General features: G+C 48.4%; 1 protein-coding gene across 5 annotated transcripts in view; it reads right to left on the bottom strand.

Annotated features, from left to right (window-relative positions):
* The window catches only part of EXD3 (exonuclease 3'-5' domain containing 3), a 136498-nt gene that overhangs the window by 69888 nt on the left and 51394 nt on the right, over window positions 1-15216 (bottom strand). For all 5 annotated transcript variants that reach the window (XM_083161156.1, XM_083161155.1, XM_083161158.1 and 2 more), the window contains 8 exons: window positions 11323-11461; window positions 8769-8991; window positions 8296-8399; window positions 7690-7894; window positions 6685-6851; window positions 4873-5049; window positions 4723-4776; window positions 3785-3916 (listed from right to left, as the gene is read on the bottom strand). In XM_083161156.1, the coding sequence (XP_083017282.1) occupies window positions 3785-3916; window positions 4723-4776; window positions 4873-5049; window positions 6685-6851; window positions 7690-7894; window positions 8296-8399; window positions 8769-8991; window positions 11323-11461 (1201 nt within the window). The remainder of the gene's footprint in view (window positions 1-3784; window positions 3917-4722; window positions 4777-4872; window positions 5050-6684; window positions 6852-7689; window positions 7895-8295; window positions 8400-8768; window positions 8992-11322; window positions 11462-15216) is intronic.

Here is a 15216-nt window from a genome sequence, read left to right as displayed (position 1 = left end):
TTTCGACATCAATACAAATATTCAGCAATCACAATTATACAAACTATGTAAATGTTATGGCAGCCATTCCTACTAGAGGCCGTTATGTCCAACGCTTCACTTTCATTAGATGAGAAGACTAGGTAGAGCGACAGAGCGACCGGTAGAGCGACAGGAAGAGCGGTAGAGGGATAAAGAGATCTACTCCGGTTATTAATGCCTCCTATCGCTGTTATCTCTGATAGAGGAAGGAGCATTTCTCTATCATATAAAGAAGTAATTGGGCAATGTTTCAGTTGTGGGGGGGGCCTTGTTCCAGCAGGGGAGTCCGAGCGCGACCTCTGCAAATTCCACTTTGCGCTCAGCATGCGGGTAATGCTAAGCCTCATACCTCAACGCCAGATTACCATCAAAACATTTCTAGCCTTGCAAAAATAAAAAAAAGTCTAAATAAATAATAATCAGACAATGGCGGCAATCCTTTCCTGTGAGAGCCTCTCGCTTTCATCTTGGCTTTCTATTAGAGCGAACAATACAGTTTGGTTTACAAACCGGAAAAACTTGTTCTAGAAAATACATTTCGTGTCAGATCGGCGACTTAATAAGCGCACAGCTCCCCTGAAGGAGGTCAGCCATTAACACGCTGAGGGACGGCTCCGTGGAAAACATTTCATGGCAGAATAAAATGTCACCATCGCCGCAAAGACAAAGGCCAGGTGGCATAATAATAAGGACATCGGATTTGCGGTGATGCCCCCCCGTTAAGAGTATAAATCTCCGCTGAGAAGCAGCCATGTTGTGAGGTGAATGAACTAGGGGCTAATGCAGATTCTGAGTGAATTCATTGTCTTTCTTCTTGAGACTTGTTATAGAGAATAACAATATGGCTGCCTCGTGAGGTCACTGGCTCCTGGTAAGTCTACAGGCCACATCTGCCCAATAACAAGATGGCCGCCGTCACACAGTGCAAGATACAGATACATTTTAGTGGGAATTCAAGCGCATGAAAAACCTTTGATACATATTTAATTATTTCCTTACATTTTTATGCAAGAAAAGAAAATGGCGCAAAAACATACCAGCAAATGAACTATTTCCTATTCACCTTCGCAGCGAACTCGCCAAACTGCATAGCGCTCGCAACTCCGCTTGAGTCTTATCTGTGATGTAACTAGTAAGCACCGGGCGACTGCACCGATTTATCGGTCTACAGATGCTCTGCTGTGGCTTTTTCCATGCCACGTTCCGTCGTGCTTTGTATACAGAAGTTGGCGCACACTCTACAAATGTTACAGAACACATTAAACGGCGCAATCTCCTGGTACGTCGTATTGGCATAGCATTGCAACTAGCATCTCTCGCTCAGGTTAGGTGTAGGAGGACACATCTGTATAAGTGAACATATGTAGTTCTATAAGGAGCAGAGGTGCAGGACTCCGGCCTATATTGGTCGCTTTCTTAAAGCGGCAATCATTTACAAACCAGGGTAGTTTTGCCTGCCAAATGATTGTCGCTTTAAAAAAACCACCATTGACAAGCATCCCGCACTCCCGGCAAATGCAGACTCTATTACTAGGGTGGCCAATCCCGGGATCGGCGGGATCCCGGGATTTGGCCCCCAAAACGCCGGGATTTCAATCCCGGGATTGGAGTTTCCAATCCCGGGATTTCGGGATTAGATTGCGCATGGTCTAATGCCGGGTAGCGTCTGAGCATCGCTCAGACGCTGCCCGACTTCTCCCGGCAGCACTGCGCAGCGTGACGAGATCAGGTCACGCTGCGCAGGCAGAGGCGCGCCCGGCAATTTGATGCCGCGCCATCCGCCCAGCCAGCTATGAACCCGCCCAGCAAGCCCACTCGCCCGCCCGCCCAGCCAGCAAGCCCACCCGCCCGCCCAGCCAGCTATGAACCCGCCCAGCCAGCTATGAACCCGCCCAGCAAGCCCACTCGCCCGCCTAGCCAGCAAGCCTACCCGCCCGCCCAGCCAGCTCGAAGTCAGCCAGCATGCCAGCACGCCAGCCCGCACCATGGACAACCCGTCCCCCCCACCCAGCAACCGGGCTCCTGGCAACCCAGCTGCACCCTCAAATGAAGGTATATGTGGGGCAGCTAGGGTGTCTTTTTATTAGGAAAGCCAATCCCGGGATCCCGGGAATCCCGGGATTGAGCATTTTTCAATCCCGAATCCCGGGATTGGCTTCCCTATCTATTACATATGCCCTACAGCAGGGATTTTCAACCTTTTCTAAACTAAAAGAAAAAAAACCACACCCACACATTGGTCAAAAAATATTTTTTGCCTTCACAGAGAAAGAAAAACAAAAACACACACACACACACACTTTGGCCTTCACAGACACCCCCCCCACCCACATATATTGCTCCCCACAGCACACTAGTTGATATAACCTGCCCTATGTAACGTGTAATAGTGGCTACACATGGTGCGATTTTGCCTGCGATTCGATTGGGATCGAATCGAATGGTACGCAAAATGCATTCGATTTGACTATATAGATCTGTACTATGTAGTCTTGCCTGCCAAAACTATTTTTCTATTCGATTTACACTACACAGGAGAGCACATTGGGATCGAATCTGCATCGAATGTAGAAAAACCATTCGATTTTCTATTTAATTTTGCTTCTATACGCAAAATTGAATAGAAAAATGCAAATCTCACAGTGTGTACCCTCTATAAATGTGTGCGAAGTAATACAGTATTGGATTGGAATTGCTCCACATTCTATGCCAGTTGTTCTTAAACTCGGTCCTCAGTTCACAATTTCCAGGTCACCCGGCGGGTGCACAGGTGCATTCATTATTCACTGACACATTTTAAAAGATCCACAGGTGGGGCTAATTTTCACTTGTGATTCTTTGAGGAGACCTGGAAAACATGCACTGTGTGGGGTCCTGAGGACCGACTTTGAGAAACTGTGTTCTATGCTATTTAAAGATTTAACTTCACCCCAAGTGCTGGGATTTGTAGTTCAGCCACGCCTGGTCTCTGCCTGGTCTCTGCTTTAACAGCAATTTTAAATAAAGCTTGTAAAGAGGGCATAGCTAGAGGTGAGGGGCTCATTGGGGAAACAGCCCCTGCCACCAAATGACTTTCTTACTGTCCACCTTGGTAGGACTGGAAATAAAACACCAGGGGTCGGTCAGGTGCTGCTGGGGAGATCCAGGCACATGCTGCCACCGCTATGCACGTGGTTGGTGGAGCAGACGCTGGATGGCAGCAAACATTCATAGTCAATGTAGGCGTGGGCACGGAGACCGCCAATCACGGACCAGATTTGTGCTTTCCAGTCAACGTGAGGGTCCCGTATGCTGCAATACTATGAAGTATAGACCTGGTGCAATGCACATGTATACAAACACCCTGTGTATCGCTAGCCGTGCAGTCTAACTGCTCTGTGATCCCTAGAGCACAACCGTTAACCCTCGCCACGCCATTCCAGCGCAGACATTGAGCACCATGTACAGGAAGAAGACCCCTCCGCCCCTTGCGGTTAAAAGTCAAACATTTTACAAGACATTAATAGAACTTGTGTATATCACTATAACACTTGGATCACTGGAAATAAAGCAAATGAGGACTATTAGATACACCCTCTCTTGACGTAAGACGACTAATTCCCCTGCAAGCACGGAACGTTCTAGATCGCCATGCGGACAATGCCTTCCTTTGTTAGCAGATCAGCCCTTAAAGCTTTCTAGACCATAGCACAAACCCGTGTTCCTTTACGGAGCAAACAGCCCTACAGAGCCTGCGTGACGGGTGGACGACCGAGCACCTTACCTGGCAGCGGCTGAAGATGTCGGTGAGCGAGACGCGGACGTTAAAATGCTTCAGGACCCTGATTGCCTGCTCTCGGGCTTTGTCCGAGCAGTCTACGGAGAAGCATTTCCCTTCCCCGATTTGTGACCGGAGCTGTGAGAGGAGAACGGGGACAAAGAGAGGTTTCGTGTGAAATATTTCTGCCGGTGGTTATCGTACAGATTCAGCATAACGCCTAATCCGATTGGCTGTAAGGGGGAGAAGCTGCACATAGCAGCCAATCAAATTCAGTCTATCATTTTGTAGAACGTTTAGCTAAATTCTAATTGTTGCTATTGGCAACGCTTTCACTTATTATTAAAATGTATGACCAGGTGCTCAGCAGTGTGTAATAAGGTCATGGTTGATCCTATCAAGTAAGTAACTGATTATCATTGATGGTTTCACTAACCTTTGTTTTGACTGGCTGGCTTGTGGACTAATCAGAACATGAGGGGAGGGGCTTTGTGGTTGTCAGGGGGAAGGGTTATGCCTAGTATCATGGCTCCTGGGTGTGTGTGTGTGTGTGGGGGGGGGGGGTTCAGGTTGCATTGAGCCATCAATGGAGGGAACCTACCCGGTTCTCGGCCATCGCTGGCAAAATGATTCTAAATGATGTAAACAATCGATGATTATCAGTCATCTGAAGCATCAAAGCGTATGGAGAGCCTTAAATACGGTCTAGGTGACATGAACCAGTCAGCGGCATTTCCACATATAGATATGTTGGCATCGCAGGATACCTACACCCCTGTATCAGCAGCAATATGTGAGTACTGGGTACCAATCGGTGGCATCAGCAGCAGTTGAGTGACCACACCCTCGAGGAACTTTGCCACCATGTGGCGCCTGGTTATGACATCACAGCCAAAGCTCACACTTCTTAGAATAAAAGGTAACACCCCCTCTGTTCTGCTCACCGTCTGGTAGGGCTGGCCACAGGTCAGAATGACTCTTCCGTCCCGTCTGGCAACCTGTGAGGACAGTACATATCATTATTATTATACATAGTTACTATGGCGCATTGACGGACAGCGCACCTACATCCAGCACTGACCCAAGCCACTCACCTCCGCTGCTTTCCGATGGTCATCATCATTGTCCAGCATCAGGACATCCACGCCCAGACAGCGCAAGTAGCGCCCGAGTCCCTGCAGCATGTTGTCGCAGATGACGCTGAACTCCCGGGGCGACAATGGTGTGTTCTGGGCAGAGGTGACCGCTCTGGCTGGCGGAGATTTAAACTTCTAGTACGACAGAAGGCAATGTGTTATAACGTATACGTTCAACTGTGTGATGTCCAACAGGCGAGAACCCAATGAATGAACCATAAAGAACCCTTTGCTGCACAATGTTCTGCGCTAGGATCTCCATAGAAAATGCATCAATTTACCAAAGTGCTAAATTGCTGAGTAAAAATACCATTTTGTGATGCAGGAATACGCAGGTGTGCTTGTTGGTGATGAAGCCAAATTTGGGGCACTTTCCTAGCTTATACTTTAATCGGATACCCGTTGGGACCCATCAATACTATATGGGAATCTATCTAGACCTTTGAAAAAGCCACAGCCTGTGGCGAAACGCGTCAGTTGTTTGCTTTCAAATTTCCAGGACTGGACCGGGAGGTACCCCATATTGCCACCCCTCACCCTGTTGTCCCAAGATTCGAATATCATCTAAAAGATCTGGTTGTTCCAAGAGTCATTCACCATCCAAAGCAGCTTCAACCTGGATAACCCACAAGCAACTTCCTCCAGGTGAGCACATCCATCTAGCCACCTGTTAGAGCAGGGCTGGGCAACACCGGCCCTCCAGATGTTAGTGAACTACACATCCCAGGATGCTTTGCATTAGTTTTGCTATGTGGCCATGCTGAAACTGATGCAAGGCATGCTGGGATGTGTAGTTCATCAACATCTGGAGGGCCGGTGTTGCCCAGCCCTGTGTTAGAGGGTTCCACCATCTGAGGACCCCCAGAGGACTGATAAGGACTCCATCCCAATGAGAAACCCACCACTCATATTCAAGTGAGCCCTGGGATGCACAGCTGCCTACAGGGTTAAATACCCAGAGAAATTTGAGCTGCCCATCACCCAATCCTCAGTGGACATCTGGGGCCCCGCGACAGGGAAAGGGGTTTTGGGATCAGCCAGATACTCTTCCTTGTGGAGCACCCCCACAGATCCCTCCAGCGGTAACTCTACAAGATTCCGTATACACTAGTGAGGACCTGATTACTTCACCCCCCCCCCCCACACACCACACCAATTGGGACAATCATATATTCAAGTGGCATCTAACGGTGGCTAAGTAAGTGCACTTACCTTAAAAAGGACTTACCATCCAAAATGTAAAGTACCCCCGGATCCAGTGAATGTGTAAAGTGAGATACCCTCCTTTTTATTCAATTGTTATTTTATGTATATGTATGTGATGTAAATAACTTTTTTATGTGTTTTTTCAGTCTATATAAAAGAATCAATTTTCATTATTGACTAATTCATTGTAGTTCTAGCGCTGCTTTCTCTTTGTTTTTACTATATGGGAATCTATGTCTGCACTTTGATCTAGAACGTTCTGGCCAGATCACGCTGAATACATGAAACCACCATCTACACTCTGCGGGTCCCCAGGATTATAAATGGGACCAGTGTCGTACCTCTGTTCTCCAACGCTCTGCCAGTCACCCCCAGTACCTGGCATAGAACATGTATTCTTTATACTGTGACAGTAGATCTAATCTGAGCTAATTGCGGGTGATATCTGGGCTGATGGTCAGACTGGAAAGATCTAGTATATTATTTATGAAGGAATTATTATTTCAGACGCCTTGTTAGTATATGCAGCCGTTGTATACCTGGGGGGGGGGGGATATACATCACCTGCTTAGGTTGTGCTGCCGGCTCCTTATGGTGCGAGGATTTCCTCATGTTTGGCCCACGGGCCACTTTGCCTTTGGTGAATTCATGGAAATTTGGTTTCAGTCCGAACTGTTCCGGGCTATTGCGCAGAGACTCAAACACGTCCAGTAAGCAGTAGGCATCGGAGGCTGCAGTGAGGGAAGATGGTGTGAGGAAACCAGCTGATTCCAAGGAACCATAACAGCACAGTACAGTAAGACAGAAGAGGCTCTGATACATTCACGTGTAAAATTCACTAGGGACCAGTGTCATGACTTAGTACACTAGGGATCAGTGTCATGACTTAAGTACACCAGGAGCCAATGACCTCACTGTGAGTGCAGCCTATCCAGTCACTAGGAGTCAGTATCATCACTGAGAGCACAGCCTATCCATTTACTAGGAGCCAGTGACATCACTAAGAGTGCAGCCTATCCAGTCACTAGGAGTCAGTATCATCACTGAGAGTGCAGCCTATACAGTCACTAGAATCCAGTGACATCCCTGAGAGTGCAGCCTATCCAGTCACTAGGAGCCAGTGACATCACTAAGAGTGCAGCCTATCCAGTCACTAGGAGTCAGTATCATCACTGAGAGCACAGCCTATCCAGTCACTAGGATCCAGTGACATCACTAAGAGTGCAGCCTATTCAGTCACTAGGAACCAGTGACATCACTAAGAGTGCAGCCTATTCAGTCACTAGGAACCAGCGACATCACTGAGAGTGCAGCATATACAGTCACTAGGAACCAGTGACATCACTAAGAGTGCAGCCTATCCAGTCACTAGGAGCCGCTGACATCACCAACAATTTATCCAGTACATTCTATACAATAAATTAATGCTTTGGCCAATCCTTAGAAGGTTTGATCTCCCCCTAACCACAACTTCTGCTTCACCGACAGGTCTACGGATAAGCCAATGATTTCTGCCCTTTGCGAGCATGAATATAATGTTTACAATGTACTCAATAATGAGTGATATACCTGCATAGACAATCTGGTGTTCCCGAAGGGGTCGCTTATCCCAATTTGATAACTGCTCCGTCTTGTCCAGGGGTTTACCCAGCACGTCCTTCACTAGTAGGCTCAGTCCCTTCTCTGGCTGCCGAATTCCTTCTTCCCTTGGATAGTCCTCCAAGACCTCCACCGGCCCGCCAGACCCTCGCGGTCGGCTGTGATTACGTTGGATCTGTACATAAAGGAAGGCAGTGGGTAGAATGTGTGGTTATACCGTGTAAGCCTGTGTTATTGGCAGATTATTCTGGGTCATGGCTTGGTGTGACTCTAAGCAGGGCAGCAAGGAGGGCTGGTCTTGGGAAGGACCCGGGTTAAGATATATTGTGAATGGGTGCCAGCAGAGGAGAAGCCACGGCAATAACCCAGGTGCAGCCTACGGTGTTGACGGGTGTCAAGCTTCTGTGTTCAGTGACCCGGGATGGACCCGGGAATTTGCTGTAACCAGCAGTATAACATGGTGTAATACGATGACCTGTGTTCAGATGAAGTCTGTTGCTAGTAGGATTACTATGGGGACTTTGCAATTCAATACAAATCAACTGCTCAATGTGAATCAGCTGCTGGATGTGTTACCTGCTTATGCACCTCACAGAGGTCAAGAACATTCTTCAAGTCAAGGGCTTGGAAGGCTGCGTCGGTGGCATCCAGGCTCTGAAGATCCCCCAGCATGCCGTAACCTGCAGGCAGATGGAACGGTTACGGAGATCATGGAACGGACTTGGTCAAACTAGTCCCTACCACAGCGCCATGGTCAGAGCGCCAGGAGAATAAGGAGTAATACAGGTTACATTTTATTTTGCCATCCGATCTGTGCTCTGCTCCCAGTCGCTCCCTTCTCCTCCGCTGAATGTTGATGTACGTGATCATTAGGGGTACATTTACTAAAGCTTCTATAAAGAAAAGCGTTGAGTGTGTGTGTTATTGGGGCGATTGGCCGTAAACCGGCAGCACTAGAAATACAGCGGATTTGAATGGAAGGTGGCACATAGGTGCGAATGTCAGAAGACGTCTTTGTTCTAGTTCGCTGGCCGGTAACCGCCTCTTACCCAGTTTGGTAACCCCGCTAGTGGAAAACAGATCCTTGATGAATCGGACCAGCTCATTGAGATCATGCTCCCCTTGATCCCGATTCTGGACGAAGTTCCCCTGCAGTACGTCCAACAGGAACACATCCCCCTTCACTGCAATCTGTATCAGCGACACGTTTGGCTTCCCCAGGCCGCCAAATGAGGGTCTCCACTCCATGTCCACCCCCACCACTTGTCCGTCCTAGAAGACAAACGCATACAGCTTCTTACCAACATACTTCAACATGCAATCCCTCAGCAAGAGCCTTCCATGGGTATAACGTAAGCAAGCTCATAAAAAGGACCCTAGCAGGTGTTGTAGTACAATCTGCCATTCCCCTTGGATGTCAGAACTAGCCTGTCTACATAGAGCAGCCCTCCAGCTGTTGTGAAACTACACATCCCAGCATGCCTTGCCATCGTTTTATCATTCCCTAATAGAAAACTGTGTCAAGGCATGATGGGACTTGTAGTTTCACACCAGCTAGAGGGCCATAGTTTGGACGTGTCTGACATAGGATATTGAGATATTACTTACTATGCATTGCCATATTTCAGCAACCGCATAAGGTCACTAAATAAAGCGCCAGTTTACAGCTGCGGGTCCAGCAGAGGCGGACTACGTATAATCTTACAATTCTGCCTAGTAAGAGGCCGTTAGACCCTGGACCCCTCTTTGCAATATATTGACCGCAGGGCTTGCTGGAACGTCGAGTTCCACTAACACTAGAGCACCAGTCATGTTGGCTACAAGGTTTATGCCACATGAAGATTACCTAACGCTATGCTAGGCCCCTCCCGTTAACGCATTATAAAGCTTTACCGTAGCACCCGCACTACAAGCACAATATCTGCAGGACTGGTGGGGTTGGGCCGCGGCTCCTCCGTCTTCCCTCTCCCCTCTTATTGGACTCCGGTTTATCCTTTCTTGGTCTAAAATTGTTCATTTAGTTATTTCCCTCTCTGCTTCTGCAATCTCTAACGCGTTTACAAATGGTGTTACACCACTTTCCATCCACCCTACACCCCTAACTCTTCCTCCCTGCAGTTTAACTCTATATGTCCCCCCCACAAACACAGCCTAGCCCTAACCCCCCCCCCCTACTTAAACCATTAACCCTACCTCTTAGCCTCTATTCTTAATGCAAAATCCTAACCCATGCCCCCCCACACCCTAACTTCTTCACACCCAACACTCCCTTCTTAGTGCCTGACCATAAACATACCCCACCACACCCTAACCTCCCTGCAGCCTAACCCTAATATCGCCTATACTGCCTAAATCTATATCTGGCCACAACCCCTCCCTCCTCCCCATGCAGCCTAACCCTAATCTACCCTTTATTTATTTATTTATTAACAGTTTCTTATATAGCGCAGCATATTCCGTTGCGCTTTACAATAGCAGACAGTGATACAACAAAACAGGGTATTTACAGACAGTCAAAATGTAGGAGGGCCCTGCTCGCAAGCTTACAACCTTTACTGCCTAAATCTATATCTGACCACACCCCAACCTCCCTGCAGCCTAACCCTAATCTTCCCTATACTGCCTAAAATCTAGATCTCACCACACCCCAACCTCCCTGCATCCTAACCCTAATCTCCCCTATACTGCCTAAAATCTATATATCTCACCACACCCAACCTCCCTGCAGCCTAACCCTAATCTCCCCTATACTGCCTAAAATCTAGATCTCACCACACCCCAACCTCCCTGCATCCTAACCCTAATCTCCCCTATACTGCCTAAAATCTATATTTCACCACACCCCAACCTCCCTGCAGCCTAACCCTAATCTCCCCTATACTGCCTAAAATCGACATCTCGCCACAACCCTGCCCCCCCTCCACAATCAGCCTAACCCTAATCTCCCCTATATTGCCTAAATCTTTATCCAACCCATCCCCCCCCCCCACCCGGTTTGAATCCCGACCCCCGGCGTCCCATCCGCATCAACAAATCATTCATTTTATTCGCCATTCCACGCTTCAATAAGAACTAAACTGTTTAAAACAAAAAATAACTTGTTTTGGATGTTGACAGAAGGAAGAGAACGTCTGCATTTGTGTCTGTATAAAACAGATCTTCACGTTTATTAATGATTGACCAAAGACTGAGGGTATGATTGGCACAGCAGCAGCGGTGTCTGCGTACGCAGCGGCTGCGCGATAATTTGCTATTGTCACAGGAGCAGGCTCCCACTTTAAGTAGTCCAATTCCTGCATGATCCGCCGGCCAAACGCATTTTGTTTTATGCAGTATATGGAAACGACACTTTAACAATATTCAATGTCTGCCAAATCTTCGTTGAAAAACTTGCGCAAAGCCAGAGAACGAAGCACCGCTGAGGTTTTTCTCCTTGCAAGCGACCTAGACGTCCGGCCAGTGTGCTACTGAGGTCACTTATACGCCACAGTGCTGGATATTATCCACACCTCCGGCAATGAGCTGTGACAGGCAGAGCACAGCCGGGGAATGTGTGAGGTGACATCCATCACTGCGGACTTTGCTGGGACAGCTTCCCGTTACCTTGAGGACTAGGTCTCTGCAGCCGGACAGCTCGGCCTGATCCTGCAGGAAATGAACTCTGCTCCTGGGAATCGGAAGCTGGTAAAAGTGGTTTTTCCTTGCTGGAGAATCCTCAGAGATTTTCTCAGTCTCCGACAGCCTGTAACATAGAACAGAACAAGTGAGGGGAGGGGGGGGGGGGGGGTTGTCATTAATAAAACCTTTGGGAAATGGGAGTCGGGGAAAGGGGATGAGAGGAAGTCACTGCTAGGTGTAAGATTTGGGATGCGGAAAGGAAATGTGACAGGAGGGGGTTTATCAGGGGGTGCAAGAAATGCCATCTGCGGCCGGGCACTCAGACGCACAAGTGTATACTGATAATCTGGAGGCAGCTCCCAAAACGAGGATGGGGAACAGGAGAGATACTGATCAATGGGTTTAGCAGGCAAACCTTTGTGCAAATAGGAAAGATTAGCATTTTGGCACATTTGCAATTCACCTTAAGCTGGGTACACATTATATGAGATGTTTAAATGATATGGACGATAACGATATTTACACATCTGGTGTGCGCGCACTATGGCCCTTATTGTGGTTTATTCGCAGCGGCCGCTCGTTCACATGGGACCGATGTTTTGCACATGCGCCGTAGCATTTCTGAGCATGTGTGAATACACTGGGTGCGTGCAAACTCAGTGAAAAGTTTGTTCGCCGGGTGCACACACCCAGCCTTGCAAGCGGCATGCGAATGGATGTTCACATAAAACATCCATTTGCAAGCCTTGCAAAAGAATCCCGCTTGTGAATGGGTGTCGCTGGTTAACCATTCGCAAGGCGGGGTTAGGGTGACTAGCAAGGATGCGAATTAGCATCCGAGCGAGTCAACCAGAATAAGGCCCTATAACAGCATTAATGTGCTCCCACAACAGTAATAAAACCAGTAGTGAGCAGACGGTCACTAGGTCAGGTGTAGAGGACATCACAATGGAGGAGGACAGTAATAAAACCAGTAGTGAGCAGACGGTTACTAGGTCAGGTGTAGAGGACATCACAATGGAGGAGGACAGTAATAAAACCAGTAGTGAGCAGACGGTCACTAGGTCAGGTGTAGAGGACATCACAATAGAGGAGGACAGTAATAAAACCAGTAGTTAGCAGACGGTTACTACCGTGTTTCCCCGATAATAAGACACTGTCTTATTTTTTTTTCTTGAACAAAAAACACCATAGGGCTTATTTTAGGGGTAGGGCTTATTTTAATGAACATTGACAGCAAATGTCAAGAAACATGCCCCCAGTCCTCCTTAATAAACATGCCCCCAGTCCTTCTTGATACAGGTAAACATACCCCAGTACTCCTTAATAAACATGCCCCCAGTCCTCCATTATACCAGTAAACATGCCCCCAGTCCTCCTTACAGTAATAAACATGTCCCCAGTCCTCCGTGATAAAGGTAAACATACCCCAATACTCCTTTATGTCTCAATAATGTCCAGCTCTTCTTTGCTGTGACACAGCTCCGTTCTGCAGCCGCGTTATGTGCGCGGTGACGTACCGCACCGCAATGCATCCATGGGAATAGAAGCGGCTTCAGAAGAAGCCTGTGCTTTTATCTACACAACGGAGGTGAGGGGGGTTAGGGGTGGTGAGTGGGGGATCAGGGGGGTTTAGCAGGTGTAGAATCTATTGTCTGAACGCCAGATAATGAAATTTTACTAGGGCTTATTTTCGGGGTAGGGCTTATTTAGGACCAGTGTCCAAAATCAAGGGTAGGGCTTATTTTCGGGGTAGGTCTTATTATCGGGGAAACACGGTAGGTCAGGTGTAGAGGACATCACAATGGAGGACAGTAATAAAACCAGGATATTTATCAGTTACAGAGTACTGGGAAATTGCTGATCAGCGACGTCAAAAGAATGAGCAGTATTGAACGAATGTTTGCCCACATGTTGGCTACAAAAAAAAAAAAAAAGTGTAAAATGTATGTCAGCCTTTTGACGTCAACCGTATGCTTATGTCAACCTTCCGACCTTAGTCATGTTGAGCTATTTCAGCGGTTGACCCAATGCTTGTGAACATTAACAGGGTCGACGTAATGACCGTATCCCCTAGAAACACTCATCTTTTACACCAAAATCACGGATCTGACCAGGTATTTGGAACACGGTTCCAATCCGGGACGGATCCAAGGTTTTTCCCATTTACACTGCGCTGCTGACACGCAGTGGGGGCGGCGCTTGGTTCTGGGCTTGCCCCCGATCGCCGCTCCAGGGGGCAAGCCCAGCACCAAGTTAAGCTGCTGGGCTACCCCCAGCCTCTGTACACCCCCCTAGCTGCTGTCTGTGAGGTGAATGGATGCCACACACAGGCATCCAGTCACCTCCTCCCCCTGCCTCCGCTGCTGTCTGCACAGAGGCTGTGTGCGCCCCCCGCCCAATCTCCATGCTGACCGCAGGGAGCCAAGGTCCGAAGGTTGGGCTCTCCCATTGCTGTAAACGGAAGCCGGGTCCGATAACCCAGTATACCCGTTTGCACTGCCTCCCCCACCTAGGTCCTGCCCATGTTCCAGCCGGTAGGAGTCGCTGGGAAAAGGACCCATTTTTTTTTCCAGCTACCCCTTTTACACCGATGCGGATCCGGGTTTTAACCTCGGTCTAAAAGGGGTCAATGTAACAAATATATAGAACCGGAATTCTAAGCACGTATCAATAACCTGAATAAGAGAACGCCTGTTTGCCCAAAGATATTAAAACATTCAAATAACCAAGTTATAAACTAGTTAAACGTCATTCTCCAACCACTTCTAGCTATACAAACTGCCTATGCCCCATCGTTCCCAAGCTCTTGCAGAACTACAAGTTCCAGCAACCCTCTGCCTGGGAAACGACATGCCTACCTGGGCTCTGTACCAGCGCGTCTAATTCCCAGAGCCGGGCATGGGTGCAGACTTGTCCTGCGCGAGGTTCCCAGGACTGAGAAAGTGTATTTCAGCGTTTCTTGTGGGAATTGGACAGATTCCAAGCACACGCTGAGATCTCTCCCTGAGAGCCGGTGCGCGGTGGTGAGTGCGTTAACCTGCGGAAAGCCGGTTCTCAGGCAGACAGGTAAATGTCATAATTCATTGCCCTGTCTCATCCTTGGAGCGGGCTGGGTCAGATCTTCCCACGCTGTGAGGTGCATTAGGAGACAGAGGACAGTGCGGGGTTCTGGGACACTTGCTGCTGTGCAAACACCATGCAGCATTCTGCGTGTGTGTGTGTGTGTGTGTGTGTGTGTGTAGAAGTCAATATTTGTGATAACTATTTAGCGATGGTGTGCGTTTTCCTGCAGCACAGAGCGGATTGTGATCCGGCCGAGGACCAAGTGCCAAGCAGGGGTGATGAGACCTATTTACACTGCGGCTTCCAGCCCTGGGAATGGCAGAATTCTCTCACGCCCTGACCACAGAGTACCGGCACCTGAGCGCTGGTGGGAACTGCGGGAGGCAGGATGTCAGGCACCTCCGGGGTTCAGTTTGCATGTAGGTGACAGAGTTCTCACACATGTGCCAGTATTGCAGGGACTATCCTCCTTCGCCACGGGACTCAATGCCAGCGTTGTCTCTGTTGCTACAAAGCACAGCACCACACACACACACACCGTTCCCAGGCATTCCATATGCTTTGGCGCACTGACCAAGGGCCGGATTCAGCAAATGGGCAAAACAATGCTGCAATGCAGGTGGGGCAGATGCAACATGTGCAGAGAGAGTTTGATTTGGGTGGGCTGCATTCAAACTGAAATGTATGCAAAAGCAGCCAGTATTTACCCTGCATAGAAACAATATAAATACAATTGCTCCGTGTGTGGGGGGAGATACCCTACACCCACGTACATCATGGCTGCACGGCTCCCTGTTATATCCCTTTTACACC

Source organism: Crinia signifera, chromosome 9 (assembly GCF_055691185.1).
Source record: "Crinia signifera chromosome 9, ASM5569118v1, whole genome shotgun sequence".
Lineage (NCBI taxonomy): Eukaryota > Metazoa > Chordata > Amphibia > Anura > Myobatrachidae > Crinia > Crinia signifera.
The sequence above is the reverse complement of the archived record's forward strand: the minus strand, read 5'-3'. Positions and strand labels throughout refer to the sequence as shown.